The 17,200-nt window shown below is 39.6% G+C and overlaps 1 protein-coding gene across 1 annotated transcript in view; it reads left to right on the plus strand.

Moving 5' to 3' along the window:
- Window positions 1-12,201: 12,201 nt before the first annotated feature.
- The window catches only part of Rnf125 (ring finger protein 125), a 40,194-nt gene continuing 35,195 nt past the window's right edge, over window positions 12,202-17,200 (plus strand). Inside the window, exon 1 of the mRNA XM_046428318.2 lies at window positions 12,202-12,673. Coding sequence (XP_046284274.1) covers window positions 12,510-12,673 — 164 coding nt within the window. The 5' untranslated portion in view covers window positions 12,202-12,509. The remainder of the gene's footprint in view (window positions 12,674-17,200) is intronic.

Here is a 17,200-nt window from a genome sequence, read left to right on the forward strand (position 1 = left end):
AAATAAGAACTGCTAATGTAGCTCGAGGGTAAAGTACTTTGAATTCAATCCCCTGTACTGTCCCTCAAAACCCCCGCAAAAAAAAATTGAGAAGGAGAAGAAGAGGGGAAGAGGATAGGGAGGAATAGGAAGAAAAAGAAGAGGAGGGAGGGAGGGAGGGAGGAAGGAAGGAAGGAAGGAAGGAAGGAAGGAAGGAAGGAAGGAAGGAAAGAAGAAAGCTATGCATTGGATATCTTGTGACCATTCAATCCCTAGATGATCCTCATGACCTAGAAAGTCTAGCGTCATGAAATAGACTGCTTAATAGATACACACAACCCTTAGGAGAGGACTGTATGCTGATGCTCACCCCAGATATGGCCAAGGAGAACATAGGGTAAAGGAGATCCTCCATGAAAACAGAACCAGGGCTTTCTGAGGAGATCAGAAAGGACAATCCTCAATGAGAATTGCATGGAAGAGGGAAGGAGACCCCCTTCGTTATACAGAATACAGGTATGAAGATATGAGGGGGAAAAAAAAGAGAGAAGTGGGTCACATTAGATTGGGTAGAGAGAAGCGATGGGAGGGGAGGGGAGGGGAAGGGGGGAATGGAAGGACAGCAGAAAAAAATAGACATTATTATTGCTGTGGGTATATACATGACTGCATGACCAATGTAATTCTGCAACCTGTACACTCAGAAAAATAAGAATTTATATCCCATCTGATTAAAATGTATGATGTGTCAAGATCATTGTACTGTCATGTGTAACTAATTAAAACAAATTTTTAAAAAATTTTTTTAAAAAAGGACAATCCTCAGCTGGCCCATGGGTGCATGCCTATAATCCCAGTAACAAGTGGGGAGCTGAGACAGGAGAATTACAAATTCAAGGCCAGTCTCAGCAATTTAGCAAGACCCTAAGCCTGCAAGACCCTGTCTCAAAAAATTAAAAGGACTGGGCATGGTGTCACATGCCTGTAATCCCAGCAGGTCGGAGGCTGAAACAGAAGGATTATGAGTTCAAAACCAGCCTCAGCAACAGTGAGCAACTAAGCAACTCAGTGAGACCCTGTCTCTAAATAAAATACAAAATAGGGCTGGGGATGTGGCTCAGTGGTCAAGTGCCCCTGAGTTCAATCCCTGGTACTCCTCCCCCACATAAAAGAGATTGGTCCAGGAGCTTGGGACTCACTTAGCATGTGCCTGTCCTCTGCCACTGGTATTGCAACAAGGATTAGAGCCAGTGTAAATTTGCTGGGGGAACATTACAGAAGTGTCCTTGCTTTGGATGTGGCACTGATCTTACCACTTGCCTACGGAGGAAGTTGACCCGGAGGCAGCAAGGAAGTGAAGAGAAAGCAGGACCTTGTGCTGGGGCCTCTGGAGCATGTACCCAGAAGCCTGTACTGCCTCTGGACTGGTAGCCACCTGAGCCAGTAATTTTCATGGTCTATGTGAGTTGGATTGTCTTCGCTTTAAGCCGAGGGCTGGAGCAGCTCCAGGTGTCACTTAAACCATCTCCCCCTCCAGACCTATCCACGTTTTCATGAGACCAACAATTGGGAATACCGAGGGCTTTTATTTCTTCAAGTATGAATTTGGAATCTAGTGGTTGCAAGTAACAAGCGCTAATGTTAGTAATCGTAAGCAAAGGAAAAAAAATATTGTTTTGGAAAATTGGGACATTTCACAGAATCCAAGCACAGAATCACAGCTTGGCCTCAGAATAAGCCAAAGCCTGAAACTTTGTGGGGGATCTCAGGATCCTCACTCTCCATCCTTCTCCAGGCCTCCTGCCTTTTTCTCACTGCCAGAATAGAGTCTTTTATTCAGTTCACAATGGACATTAAGTGCACAAAGCTTTTGAATTCTACATGTTACAGCTAATGTGGAGAGAAGCTCATTTATTTTTCCCTCCCTCCCACTTTCCCTCACTTCTTCTCTGTCTTATGAAATCCATCTTCCTGAATTTCAAAATTCCTACAAAATAGCCTTAGGCCAGCAGGGGTCAGGTAGCCACCCTGAGCCAGTAAACAGAGCTGGTGGCTGGGGGAGGGAAGTTGGTTGGGTTCAAGGCCATTTCTAGGCAAGTGATTACTCTTACTGAACCCAAAGGATAGAGTGGGTGAGGGGAACAATAAACAGAAAAGAAGTTCCCAGCAACATGCATATGAACAACAATGAAAGGGAATATGAGAAAAATGAAAGCATTTATCAAAGCTATGAGTTTATGAAGTTATGCTTTAAATTTTGTACTTTAGAACAGAAAATATAGTACAACACTTACAAACTGAAATTTTGTTGTTAACAGACCCCTGTCTGCATTCTACACTGTTTACAAGCTGCAGGGCTTCATACTGCTTATAACTTCAAATGGTGAAAATAATACCTCCAAGAGTTTAGAATGAAATGAGTTAACCTATGTAATATACTTAGCATTATATTGGTACATAATAAGTGCCTTATGAGAAATAGTTGATAATCTTTATGAATTTTCTTTAATTGACTGAAACACCATTTAAAAATTGAAAAATAAAAGTTCTTAGCATGCATGAGATCCTGGGTTCAATTCTCAGCATCTCCCCACCCCCTAAAATTAAAATACCACTTTAACAACAAATAAAAATTGGAAAATAAGTACATTTCTGCTGCTTTGTCTGAAACAAGGCGTAAACCATTGGACTGTGACAGTCTTTACTCAGGATTGTGCGGTAAGACTGGGTCAGGTGATTTGCTATGACAGAGGTCTGTGGTCCCTAAGATACAAAATCTGAAAAGCAGCATTGCTATATTGATTAACTGTGAAGGAAAGTTCTTCACAGGAGATTTGACAATAGCAGAAGCATTAGCAGCGTCTCCTTGAGAGCCATCTAGCATTGATTTTTCCACTAAACTTCCTGAGGGAGGATGTGCAGGGCCTCAGAGTAAAGAAAACAATGATTCTCCTCTTACTTCTGCAATTGCTGACTTAGAAGAAACTGTTGTATCTATATTCACTTTGAAAACACAGAGATAAGCTAAAAATAAATAAATAAATAAGGGCGGGGGGGGGGGCAACCCATGGGCATCTCATGACAATATACTCTTTACTTTACTTTTCTATTCTATTCTATTTGTGGTGATAGGAATCAAACCCAGATCCCTGTGCATGTTAGGCAAGTGCTCTATCATTGAGCTATATCCCAGTCCCAAACATTTTAACTTTTCTTCCCCAATACTGGGGATTGAACACTGGGCCTCACATACACTAGACACGTACTCTATCACTGAGCTACATTCCTAGCCCCTTTTATATACTCTTCAATATTGTGCTTTTAATACATTTTAATTACTAGTGATGAAATATTTTGTACATTGCACTAAAGAAGAGAAAGGCTGCACTTTGCTTTTGATAGTTCCAGTTGAAGCTTAACTTCAGTCCCCTTTGATCTACATGTCTTCCTTCAACATCTGCTGTCAATTGCAAAGGGGCAGGGAATGACCACACATCCAGCTATCATGCCACCTAACCTGGCAAAGCACCAGTGGTCAGATGGCTGTGTGTAACTAGCATGGTATCTAGAGAATTGCCACAGCCTGTCTTCATCCTCCGTGTCCCAAGAGCATGTACCTACTTTTATTCGTGGCCCACAATCTCCAAGTAGACTGTGTCTCTCCACTTCCTCCTTTCTGTCCCACTTTTCCTATTGCTTATACAAAGAACCAAAAGATTGAATGTTAACAGGAAGGGGAAAAAAAAAAAACACAAACAAGCAATAAAAGAGGAATAGAAGCACTCCATAAAATGTACTTTCTCTATCACTGTCATATAAGCAATGCTTGTTTAACATCTGAGAATAAAACAGCTCTTTCACATGGTGGGGCAGGGGGAGCGGGGGACAGGGCTGGGATTGAACCCAGAGTATTATGCACGCTAGGTAAGCTCTCTACCATTGAGCTACATCCCTAGTTCTATTATTTGAAAATTTGATATATCAAACAATGGATATCCAGAACTCTTAAAACTAAGCTATTTTTAAGAAAAGTTGTTCTTTTTGAGGCACAGCAGAATGGCCCTTACCATTAGTCTTCCCAGAAATTTTTCTATAAAATCCATACATTGGTTGCTGTCACCATTTTTAGATCATTAAAATTTACCTGCTACCACAATTTCTATATATTATTTTTTATCACCTTTTTCATTTCAAGTTATAGGGGCATAGGTTAGAAATAAAAGGTGTGTTAGGACTATTCATATACTTAAGTTTCCCATTTGTGACATAGAAATAGTAAAGCTTATATCTGCTTTTATTCTAGGGACATCTATAATACCATGAGTTGTTTTTTTTTTCCCAGTGCTGGAGATTAAATACAGCAAGTTATACATGCTAAGTGTGCGCTGTACCACTGAACTACACCCCAAGCCTTGCTATATTTTAACTTACATATATAGTGCCTTAAAAAAATAAAAACTTCCACTGGCATGGTGGTAGAAGCCTATAATCCCAGATACTCCCAGATACTCAGGAGGCTGAGGCAGGATGATTGAAAGTTTAAGACTGACCTGGGCACCTTAGCAACATCTTGTCTAAAAATAGAATAAAAAGGCTAAGGAATGTAGCTCAGTGACAAAGTGCTCACTAGACCTTGGGTTCAATCCCCATACTGCTAAGTAAATAAATAAATACTTCCTGTTTTCCCCATATTCTATATTATTTTCTGAATTTGAGAATTCAGAGAGCTAAACTTTTTTTTTTTTTTTTTGTACCAGGGATTGAACTGAGGAGTGCCTAACCACTGAACCACATCCCCAGATCTTTTTTACTTTTTATTTTGAAACAGGGTCTTTTTTTTTTTTTTTTTGTACCAGGGTTTGAACGCAGGGGTACTCAACCACTGAGCCACTTTCCAGCCCTGTTTTGTATTTTATTTAGAGACAGGATTTCACTGAGTTGCTTAGCGCCTTGCTTTTGCTGAGGCTGTCTTTGAACTTGCAATCCTCCTGTCTCAGCCTCCCCAGCCACTGGGATTACAGGCATACGACACCTGTCCAGCCAGACAGGGTCTTTTTAAGTTGCTCAGGGCCTTGCTAAATTGCTGAGGCTAGTTTTGAACTTCTGATCTTTCTGCCTCAGCCTCCTGAGATTATAGGTGTGTGTCACGGTGCCCAGCTCAAAAACACTAAGCTTTTGATTCATTAAAGGAAACAAGCCACATAAACAGAATAGAGTCAGTCCTAACTTTATATTTGATGATATAATGGGGAAAATAATACTAGGACCTATATGTTTGCATAAGTGTCAGAAATATAGACTTAAGAGCCTGAAACATATGTTACAGACTCTGCTCTAGGTTTCGGGATGTAGAACAGTAGAAAAGTGCATGCTTAGTATTTGTGAGGCCCTGAATTCAATATCTAGCTTGTGTGTGAGCACACACACAGAACAGAACAAAACTCTTCTATTACAAGGGAATTGCATGGGCAAATTATTTAAACTTTCTGAGCCTCAATTTTGAAAAAGAAGTAAAAAAGAAATAGGTGTTTTCAATATAAACTATACATATATATATGTATATACATAATATAATTGTGCATGTAGGTATGTGTGTGAATATATATATATATATACACACAATGCTTTACTTGTTATAACACTAACATATATATGCACATACACATATACACATAATGTAATGCAAGCATTACATTAACATTGCACATGGCCCAATAATAATCATGTACTATTTTGTATTTTTATTTTATTTTTAAAAAATTTTTCTTAGTTATACATGGGCACAATATCTATTTTGTTTCTTTGTTTTTATACGGTACTGAGGATAGAACCCAGTGCCTCACATGTTTGCTTTGCCACTGAGCCACAACCCCAGCTCAATTTTTATTGTTATCTGTTACTTAAATCTTCCAAAATGGGAGCATATTAAATACACTTATATGTACCAACAAAATATATTTTAATTTACCTAGGCAAAAGATAGAATTTATCTAGGTTGTTCATTTGTTTCTTTGCAGAACTGTAATTTATTTATTTGAACCAGGGGTGCTCTACCTCTGAGCTACATCCCCAGCCCTTTTTAATTTTATCTTTTTAAACTTTGAGACAGAGTCTCCCTAAGTTGCTGATACTGGCCTCAAATTTGCAAACTTGCCTCAGCCTCCCAAGTGGCTGGGACTATAGGTATGTGCCACCAAGCCCAGCTTATAATTTATTGATAATGCTAGCACAGGAAACAATAGCATTTTTATTTTTATTAATATTTTTATCCTTTGTGATCTTGCTTCCCCAAATATTTATATCTCTTAAAAATAGAACACTACTTGGACTATTGATATGTACCTCAGTGGTAGTACTTGTCTAGCATACATATAGCCCTGGATTCAGTCCCCCCACACCACACACACACACACACACACACACAAACAAACAGGCTAGTATTTTTCAAGTAATACTTAATAACTTAATTTTTATTTTAAATAAATTAATCTGAAATGTTGAAGAATGTGATGGGAATGTTTTTGCCTCATTGGAAATCAGTTTATCTGTAAAATGACAGAATTAGGTTAAAAGAACATTCTTCCCATGCTGACATGCCATGTTTCCATGCTTATTGACTTGGAATACCCAAATGGACAGTCCATTCAAATGTTACCCAGTGACAGATACTGAGATATTCACTGAGTTATTCCTGGAGTAAAACAGTATGCTTGGAAGATAGGCTGTAATGTATTGACTATCTATAGTTGAAGTAAACTGCAATGTTCAGAAAGTAATGGGGATGACTGCCTCCATCTTGCTATTTGTCAAACCTCGCCACAGGGAGCAATAAGACTGGCTAGCAGAAAAACTCTGGACAATATTCAAAATTGAAAAAAACTGTTATGCTGAAATCAAGGCAGAAGATCCAGGTCCTTGGCTGGCTTATCTGGATAAATTCTTAAGCCCTTCACTTCATTTATGATGGTGTCCTTCTTGCTTTAAGAAGCAAGGGGTTCTGGCTCAGTGGTAGAGCACTTGCCCCGCACTTGTGAGGCACTGGGTTCAATCATCAGCACCACATAAAAAATAAACAAATAAAATAAAGGTATTGTATCCATTTATTAAAAGAAGAAGAAGTAGGAGGAGAAAGAGGAGGAAGAGAACGGGGAAGAGGAGGAGAAGAGGGGAATGGTGACTGGGCGCAGTGGTGCACATCTGTAATCCCAGTGGTTTGGGAGGCCGAGATAGGAGGATAGTGAGTTCAAAGCCAGCCTCAGCAACTTAGCAAGGCCCTAAGCAAATCAGTGAAATCCTGTCTCTAAATAAAAAGAGCCGAGGATGTGGCTCAGCGGTTAAGCACCCCCAGTTCAATCCTTGGTACCAAAAAAAAAAAAAAAAAGAGAGCGAGAGAGAGAGAGAGAGAGAGAGAGAGAGAGGTAGAGTGAAGATAATAGTCTCTCATTTTGTCTTCAAATAGTGCTTCAGATTGTGGAGCTGTGCTAAATAATATTCAAGATTCCATCTTGTATGTTTGTATTTCTGTGGAATACTAAAAGTCTTTATTACTGTCAATACATGCATAGATAAAAAAAATTCTTTTTATCTTTGTCATTCAGAAATGTCTATGTGTCAGTGTCAAGTTATTTGACCAGTGTAATGTCATTCCATAGTGAGGATGAAATCATGGATAGATTATGACACAATCAAAATAAGGGATTCTCTCCTGGCACTTGACATCTCTGCTGTTGTCAAAGCAACTTGAAAAGCCTGTTGCTGCCCATAACATAGAACTGTATTTCTCATAAAATGGTCCTTTGACACCTGCATCAGAACTAGCTGGGGGACAGTTAAAAATGCAGCTTTCATAGTTCACCCCAGCTATTACATTGAAATATCTCAGAATGGGATCATTTTAATAAGCTCTTCAGGTGACTCTGATGAAAGATAGGGTTTGAGAACCCTTGACACAGAGAGAGTGTGACTTGTCAAAATTGCACTTATGGCCATGTCACCCTCCTATCTGTACTCATAATTGGCTCCTCAAAACAGAGAACAATTGAAAATGTCCAACCTGTCAAATGCCATCTTCCTGGCCTTGTTTCTGGCTGGGTCTCTTGTTTTTTTTTTTTTTTTCCCCTCTCCCTACTGATCACTGTGTGCTGAAAATTCCAGCTACAAGGATTGTTTACAAATTGTCTAACTAGAGCAAGGTGTTTCCAGGCTAAGTTAGCACCATTGCTCTTTCTTTATGTAGATTCCTATCACTGATCCTATCATATTGAATTATAAATGTGTTCTTTTCCTATTCATCTTATTAACTAGACCATGAAAGCCTGAAGACAAGGTAAGTGTGTCGGTTTGGTTGTAGACAATAGAACTCAAATCTGAATAAATTATGCAAGAAACAAGGTGTTCTATAGCTCAAAGATAAAACAAAAGTTTAAACTGGACCTGGTGACACATGCTTGTAATCCAATAGACTTGGGAGGCTGATCCTAGAGAATCACAAGTTTGAGGTCAGCCTGGAAAACTCAGGAAGACCCTGTCTCAAAATAAAAAAAAAATTAAAGGGGCTGAGGATGTGGTTCAGTGGTAGAGCACTGCTGGACTCAAACTCTAGTATTAAAAAAGAAGAAGAAGAACAAGGCGAAAAAGATTTAGCAACTATACTTCAGAGGGGCAGATTTCAGATTTCAGTGACAGGAACTTCTATGTATGAAAGGAAAGGGCCTTGAGAATAAAAAGTGGAGACTATAGGTGACAGTCCCATCAAAGTCATTGTTATAACAGTAAAACATATACACATACATAAATATACAATTGCATTTAATATTATGCATGATTCATAGTAATCAATCAACTTAGTTAAATTCTGGGACAATTCCTCCAACAGAAGTGTATGTGTAGTTACAGAAGAACAAGATGAAGAGATAGTTGCTCAGCAGCATAAAAATAAAGTAAAATAAATAGATGGCCATTCAGCTGGTCATTTTGGGCCTTGACATCTGATTGTGCCCCTAACATCTATTGAGGTACTTAACACAAAGTAGGTTCTCATTGAATGCTTGCAGAGTGAATGAAGTCAGAGAGAGAACAAACACTTACTTAATACCACCTGCCAGGCAATAAGTCAAGGGTTTCATTGTTCTTGCATTTAACCTCTGACAATAATTCTGCAGGTAAACATTATCTGTTGTTTTTCATATGAAGAAACTAATGACCAAGAAGAAAACTGCCAAGGTCATTCAGGTTGCAAGAAAAGGAGCTGTGACTTTGAACATGTCCACACTAGTTTCCCCCATTAGTAAATATATAATGCTTTTTGCCCATAAAATATATATCTTATATTGATTTTTTTATTCTTTGGTAACATCCCTTTTTATTTATTTATTTTTTTTAGTGTCTTTGAAACACTTCCATGCTAACCCAAATGAAGGAAAGCCAATATTTCATAGTGGTTAAGCACACTGATAAGAAGAGCCAGATTTCACGAGCTCAACTTCCAGCTTTACTTTTTTTTTTTTTTTAAATATTTTTTAGTTGTCAATGGACCTTTATTTTATTTATTTATATGTGGTGCTGAGAATCAAACATGCTGGGCAAGGGTTCTACCACTGAGCCACAACTCCAGCCCCCTTCCAGCTTTACTTTTTACCATAAATGTGATCTTAGTCAAATTTGAACCTGTCTTCACCTCTATTTTCTGGAAATCAGTATGATAATGTTAATTTCCTATCTCATAGGGTTATTACGAAGATTAAATGAGTTAACATCCCCATCCCTTTTATTTTATTTTTATTTGAGACAGTGTCTTGCTAAGTTGCTAAGGGTCTTGCTAAATTACTAATGCTGACCTTGAATTGGTGATCCTCCTGTCTCAGCCTCCCAAGTCACTGGGAATACAGGCACAGGCCATAATGCCTATATACTTCTAAAATTTTATGAAATACTGCCAAATGGACCTATAAATGATAAGCCGCTATTTTTAACATTACTTTATCTATTTGTTGAGTCAATTTATCACACTTTACCAAACTTATCAAACTTTACATTTTCCTATGATAGACATTCAGCTTCCTCTGATTTTGCTAATAAAAATAAGCTCCAATGAATCTAGAAATGTCTTTCTCATTCCCTCAATGCTTCTTGAAGTTACAAATTCACTTCATCTTTTCTGCAAAGAAATAAGTCTACTTGAGTTAGCTACATGAAAGCCACCAGTGACATTGATGATGGAACCATTTGGGGACATATAGAGGTAGAGAGGTCCTTACAGAACCCAGACTGGACAGGACAAAGAGTGGAAAATTAAGAAATGGAGACATAAAAGTAGAAAATTAGCTCTAGAGATTTGATTTTGAAAAGATTTAGGGGACAAGCTGAGGGACAAGTAGAATCAGGAAGGGTTTTTTTTTTCTTTTCTTTTAGAGATAAGAGTAACTCTTTATTTTTCATCTACCAATCTTCCCCTGCTGGTCCAGCTCCACACATCTTCTCTGGTCTTTGTTCCTATCCCACTCACAGTTCCCAGTGCTTTTCCAGTGCTTCTCTAAATTTGTGAATGGCTGACTCCTTTTTATTATTCATGACTGCTCAATTGTTACTTAATTCAAAAAGTTTTCTCTTTCTTATTCTTCCTTTTTTTTGCCATGATAAAGGTTAAACCCAGGGCCTCACACAGGCACTCTATCCCTGAGCTACATCCCTAGTCCTTTTCTTATTTTATGTGAGACAATAAGTTGCTCATTGCTGGTCTGAAACTTACGATTTTACTGCCTTGCCCTCAGGAGTAGCTGGGATTATAGGTGTGTACCATCATGCCTGACCTTATTTTTTTCCCCATCCTTATTCTTTGTGTTTATCTTCTTTATTTTTGTTGTTGTAGTTTTTTGTTTGTTTGTTTGTTTGTTTGTTTGATACTAGGGATTGAACCCACAGGCTTTTTACCACTGACTTATACCTCTAGTCTATGTATTTTTTTATTTTGAGACAGAGTCTCACTAAAATGCTTAGGGCCTACCTAAATTTCTGAGGCTGGCCCAAAACTTGTGATCCTCCTGCCTCAGCCTCCAGAGTTTCTGGGATCACAGGCCCAGGCCATAATGCCCTATTTCTTGCTGGTTCTTGTTTGAGATGATTTATTCATTTATGTGATCATCACTTATATTTTCTTGGGGAAACAAGATGAAGCTTAAGGGATCATTATGTATTAGAGGTATGATATACCTTATATGTGTGTTTTGAATGTTGTTCTGTAAAACTACATGAGAATTTAAAACTTGCTCAAGATTTTTGTCTTTTTAAACTAAATTATGTGATTCTGTGAGATTTGACTTTTTATTTGTTTGTTGAAAACTTATCACAGATAGTGTCTGGCATGCAGTAAGCACTAAATACCTTTTTTTGAGAATGCATTAAGTCGGGGCTGGGGATGTGGCTCAAGCGGTAGTGTGCTCGCCTGGCATGCGTGCGGCCCGGGTTCGATCCTCAGCACCACATACAAAGATGTTGTGTCCGCTGAAAACTAAAAATAAATAAATAAATATTTAAAAAAAAAAAAAGAAAAGAAAATGCATTAAGTCAGTGAGTGATATCCAGTCTTGGTCATGTTAAAAAATGATAGGTGGGGTGGGGAGAGTATACAAACAGTAGAAAGAAATCCTTAGTTGAGGAAACCAGAATCCCTGTCCTAGAACCAAGATTTGAATTCAGATCTCTTTCAAAACCCCATCCCACTTCTCCATTTATGGAGCACTGAGTAGATGACTAATCTACTAGTGATCATCTGTGATAGTCTGTGTCTTAAGAGACACTCAACCTTGAGGGTTTATATTTTTGTTTTTGGTACTGGAGATTAATCTCAGGAGTACTTAATCACAGAGTCATATCCCCAGGCCTTTTTAGTTTTTATTTTGAGACTAGGTCTTTGCCAAATTGCTTGAGGGTCTTACTAAATTGCTGAGGCTGGTTTCGAGTTTGTGATCCTAGGGTCTCAGCCTCCTGAGACCCTGGAATTACTAGCCTAAGCCACCACAACCAGCTGTTTTAGGTCATCTTTGCAGTTTATTATGATTTCAATGTGGAGGACTGATAGGATCATCATCTCTCAGGTAGGTGTTTTCTAATTACCATAAAGCATGACCAGGATATCACTCTCCTTAATTTGTGACCAGAGAGAAGAAGGCGTGTGCCTTAGCCTGGCAGGTTCACTGTCTGCCCAAGTCTTCTCTGCGAAAGAGGTTTCAGGTTTCAATTCTCCCAGGACCTCAAGACATCGCAGCTTGTGAGGTGCGGCTGTCGACTCCGCCTCTGCACCCCAATCAAGGCAGCTAGCGAAAGACAATTTCAAACCCAGGGCTGCGCACTTGGCCCGCCCTCGACCGAGGTTGAACGCGGCGGCGGAGACGGCTTCCAGGCTGTGCTAGCTGGGCGAGCTAGGAGGCGGCGATCACAGCTGGGCTGGGACTTCCTTCCTCCACCGCAGGACAACAAAACAACCGAGAGCCGGCACTGAGCTCTTGGCAGCTGTCTGAGCGAGACTCGCAGCGATGGGCTCCCTGCTGAGCAGCGACAGCAACAAATCCTCGCCAGCCTCTGCCACCCCACGGGCGGTGGAGCGCAAGGGGGACCCCGAACTGCCCGTTACGTCCTTCGACTGCTCCGTGTGCCTTGAGGTGTTGCACCAACCCGTCCGGACCCGCTGTGGACACGTGTAAGTGTCTGGGGAGCTCGGCTTGCACGCCTACCCTCTGGGGAGGACGATGTTGGGGAAGCCGAAGGCATGGTGTGTGTGTGTGTGTTTTAAAAGAAGCCAGCGCGTTAGAAAACTGCTGCAAGGATAAACCTCAAACCGCTGGGGGCGGGCCACGGGGAAAATGCCTCATCGGAGGGTTGCACAGAATTTCGGTAGGGGAAAACAAACAATCGGGCTACGCAGCACCCTAAAGCTGCCTCCCCCTGGAACCCAGGTGCCTGCTCCAGAGATAGGGATCCAGGCGCTGGCCAGCGGAGAGCCAGGGCTTGCCAGCTGGTGGAGAACCAGCGCACGTCCTGGCACAGAAAGGAAACAAGCGCTGGCCACAGGGCTCCCACAAAGCAGTTTTCCCGCTGGACTTGGTTGAACCGGCTGTAGCTTCTCTCTCCCCACGAGACCTCGAGTGGTTTTGTTTTGCCCTATGTGTGCACGTGCTGCAGAACCCTCACGGAAGCTGGGTGTCTTGAGCAATCGGGGGTCTGTGAAAACTGCCCTTCCATCCCAATCCCGCATCTGTTTACACACACACACACACACACACACACACAAACACACACACACCCCTCAAAGATCTTCAAGTCCAACTGGAGCATCTGAGTGACTTTTCTGAAGTCGTTGGACAACAACATGGGGCATGAGACTTGAAGTTAGAACCAAACCAATGATTGTAAGCCATTTAAAACCCAGCCACAAAGTGACAGGAGGCTGAAGATTACCTGCTTTATGCTCGCCTCTCCAAACTGAAAGTATGATTAAAATAACTTTCTTAAAAGCCACGGTACTATTTACTTGAAACTCAGTTGGTGCAAAGCACGGTCGTTTTTAAGAAGGGTTTAAAAGTTCCTATATAAAATCTGCGGGTCTTTAGCGAGAGCTTGAGTAGTAATGTGGTGGAAATTGGATCTGTAATTCGTGTTCACTGTTCACTTAGGAGAACTGCCCCCTTATATGGGTGTGAGTGTGGTTGTTGTTGTTGTTGTTGTGTGTACATGATGCACAGATCAGGAGTGAAGCCACTTAATGTCACCTGGTAGATGAAGCACAGGAGCAAAACCTCAGTTGCTTAAATGGGCTTTTGGCTTACCAAGAAAGAAGAAAAGGCATATTAAAAATGCAAACGTACAAAGTGCTTTTGAAAGAATTTAAGCGGTCCTTGAGAAGCAGTTTGCACCATTGCTCATCAGTGAGCCAGGGAGAAAAGTGTGCTGCCCACACATATTTAAGTAGAGTGCTCTGGGCATTATTTTGTGACTGTATTTTCAGGGCCTTTTTTTTTTTTTTTTTTTTTTTAAGCTTTGTACTTTAAACTCATGGCTTAAATTTACCCCCTTTCTACTTATTGATGTTTCCCAGTCATCCAGACATAGCTCATTGACACAATATCCAAAGGCCAGTATGAAAGCAAAAAATGCTGTTGTGTAACAGGATAAAGTATGTTGATGAGATCAGGATAATAATAACCTGAAGATAACTACATTAATTTAATCTTTATTAGCATTAAGACTAAAGTTGTGCCAAAGATGAACAGAGAGTCTTTAGTTCCTTCTGTAAAACTGGAATGGGCATCTGGAGGTTGTTTTTTGAGTTTGGAATTTGGACACTATAATTTATTGTTTACAGTGTTCTGGCTTCTACTAAAGGGTAATATAAATTTGCAAAATGTCAAATTTTTAGTTTAATCTTTTTCTTTGTTAAAGTGAACAGGAAGCCAGGGACTGGAAAAATAGTCATAAAATAGCATAACAAAGGCTGGACAAACTGTCTTCCCTAACTTTACTGTTCTTTGTTTGGACAAATCGATGTCCATTGTTCTGGCTGTGGGCAGAATTTCCATATTCCTCCTTTTGGCAAATTTACTTGGGCTCCTTCCACTTTATAAATGTTAACCAGAGTCCCTTTTACACTGGAGACTGTGTGTTAACACCATTTGTGCACACTAAATGAATTAATATTTTCCAATGAATATAGAAAATAAAGAAATGCAAACGGAATCTCTATTTTATTATTCCATATTGAAATTAGATTTCCAAACTTATTGAACTAAGTCTTTTTATTCTGGTTTCTGTTTACAAACCTATTTCAAGTCAAACAAGTATAATAATGAAATGATACTCTGAATATGTATAGAGTACTTTATAAATTGTATTGTAACAGTAGAAACTGGGCATTACAGAGCACTAGACTTAATTCAACTCTGCCACTAGCCAGCTATGCAACCATTAAACTGTTGAATCTTTTTGAATCTGTTTCTTTTCTTTTTCTTGTACCAGGGATTGAAATCAGAGGTGCTCAATCACTGAATCACATCCCTAGTCCATTATTGTATTTGGAGACATGGTCTCATTAAGTTGCTTAGGGCCTCACTAAGTTGCTGAGACTGGCTTTGAATTTATAATCCTCCTGCCTCAGCCTCCCAAGCTTCTGGGATTACAGGTATGCACCACCATACCCTGCTCTCAGTTGTTTTTTATTTGTAAAGTGAGGTGAACAGTGCAATTTTGTAAACATTTAGAATATAAAGAAATTCCATATTAAAGATTAAGGGCTGGGGCTATAGCTCTGTGGTAGAGCACCAGCTTCTTTTGCACGAGGCCCTAGATTTGATTTCCAGCACAGAAAAAAGAAAGTTCAAAATATGGTTTCTATTTCCTTCAGTCATTCAATGAGCAAAACACCCATGAACAGTTATTGTTTGTTATTTCTGAATTTTTTTGTTTTTTGGAAGCAAACTGGGCCGCAAAACGTAAATCTATAACATTTCCAAGATGTCTCAGATAGTCTTACTTTTAGCTTTTTTCTTTTTCCTGTAGGAGACTTGAAGAAGCTTTTTTTTATATATATATTTTATCTTTTTAAATTGGCTTTGTTCATATTACTATATTAGTCATAAAAACATTTGGGGGAAAGGGCTTCTTAACTCTGAATCTTCTATTATCAGAGCTGGGAAAAGAGAGGATAGATAAATTGAAGTTGTATGAATTGAGCTCAAAAGGAATTTGATTTACAGATAAAAGAAATATTCAAAATATTCAATTGCTGTCAGATTGGATATACAGAGAAATATATCAAAGACAACTCCCAGATTTTAAGCCCAGTGATAAAGAGAGGAGGAGAGTTTGATTCAGGAGGAAGTTAATGAACTTCCAAATGGGCCTGTTGAAGATAGAGTAGTCCCATATGAAAATATCTAAGTGGAAATAGTCCAAAGATCCTGAGAGAGTAGGATTAGAGAAAGAACTGGAGGGAGTTATCTGAGTAGAATATAGAGATTGAGAATGAGCCCAAGACGGCTGAGCACTAACTGGGCATATGGTAAGGTTGAAAGAGCCACATCTCCAGTGAACTCAATGGATATGACTGGTCTGTGTCACAGAAGGTGACTAATTTTGCTTCAGTGAAACTGTCAAGGATAATTCTGAAGTGCTTTCAGGTATATGGATTAAAACATTCCATTTGTGGTCAAGTATGAGCAGAAAATCCTGCCCCAAATTGCTGGTTCTCTAAGTAGAGTCTGAGTGTCTTCCTGGTGAGTTCTAGACTGATCTAGAAATATACATCAGTGCTTTCATTCCATTACATTTCTTTTTTTTTTTTGCTGTGCTGGGGATCAAACCCAGGACCCCAAGCATGCTAGGCAAGTGCTCTACCAACCCCACCCAGAGCTTTCATTCTTACAGGAGATATTAATCCCAAAGACTTCTTGTTTAATCTGAGATTAAAGATTTTATCCTATTATTTATTATAGATTTTTTTAAATCTACTTATGTAGTACCTGTTAGTGGAGTTTCTCTAGAGAAACAGCCAATAAGGAAGGGTGTACATGTTAATTTCCTGGCAGTATCATTGAATCTGTTGGAAAAAAGTGACAGTAAATTAACAGGAGAAAAGGCACACAGTTCATTAAAGATCCAAAGGTGCTGGGCACTGTGGAGCACACCTATAATCCCAGAGGCTGAGGCAGAGGGATGGCAAATTCACAGCCAGCCTCAACAATTTAGTGAGGCCCTAAGTAACTCAGCGAGACCATGTCTCTAAATAAAATATTTGAAAGGGCTGGGGATGAGGCTCAGTGGTTAAGCGTCCCTGGATTCAATCCCTAGTACCAAAAATAATAAATAAATAAATAAATAAATATAAATAAATAAAGGCCCAGAGACATCACAGAGTGAACACCCAACAACCCAGTGAGATTCAGAAACTTACACACTTTCTTCATAGGGGAGAGAGAAGGGAGACCTGTAAGCATATCTAGAAGGCTATAAAATATTTTTAGAGGAGATGAATGAGCTTAAAGAACAAAGTTTTTCTCATTTCTGGGTATGGTGTCAACTCTAGGTTTCCTTTTTTTTTGTGGGGGGGGGGGCGGGTAACAGGTAACAGCGATTGAACTCAGGGGCATTCAACCATTGAGCCACATCCCCAGCCCTATTTTTTATTTTATTTAGAGACAGGGTCCCAGTGAGTTGCTTAGCACCTCGCTTTTGC

Source organism: Marmota monax, unplaced genomic scaffold, assembly GCF_021218885.2.
Source record: "Marmota monax isolate L192 unplaced genomic scaffold, Marmota_monax_Labrador192_F-V1.1 WCK01_AAM20220418_F8-fsc00031, whole genome shotgun sequence".
Taxonomy (NCBI): domain Eukaryota; kingdom Metazoa; phylum Chordata; class Mammalia; order Rodentia; family Sciuridae; genus Marmota; species Marmota monax.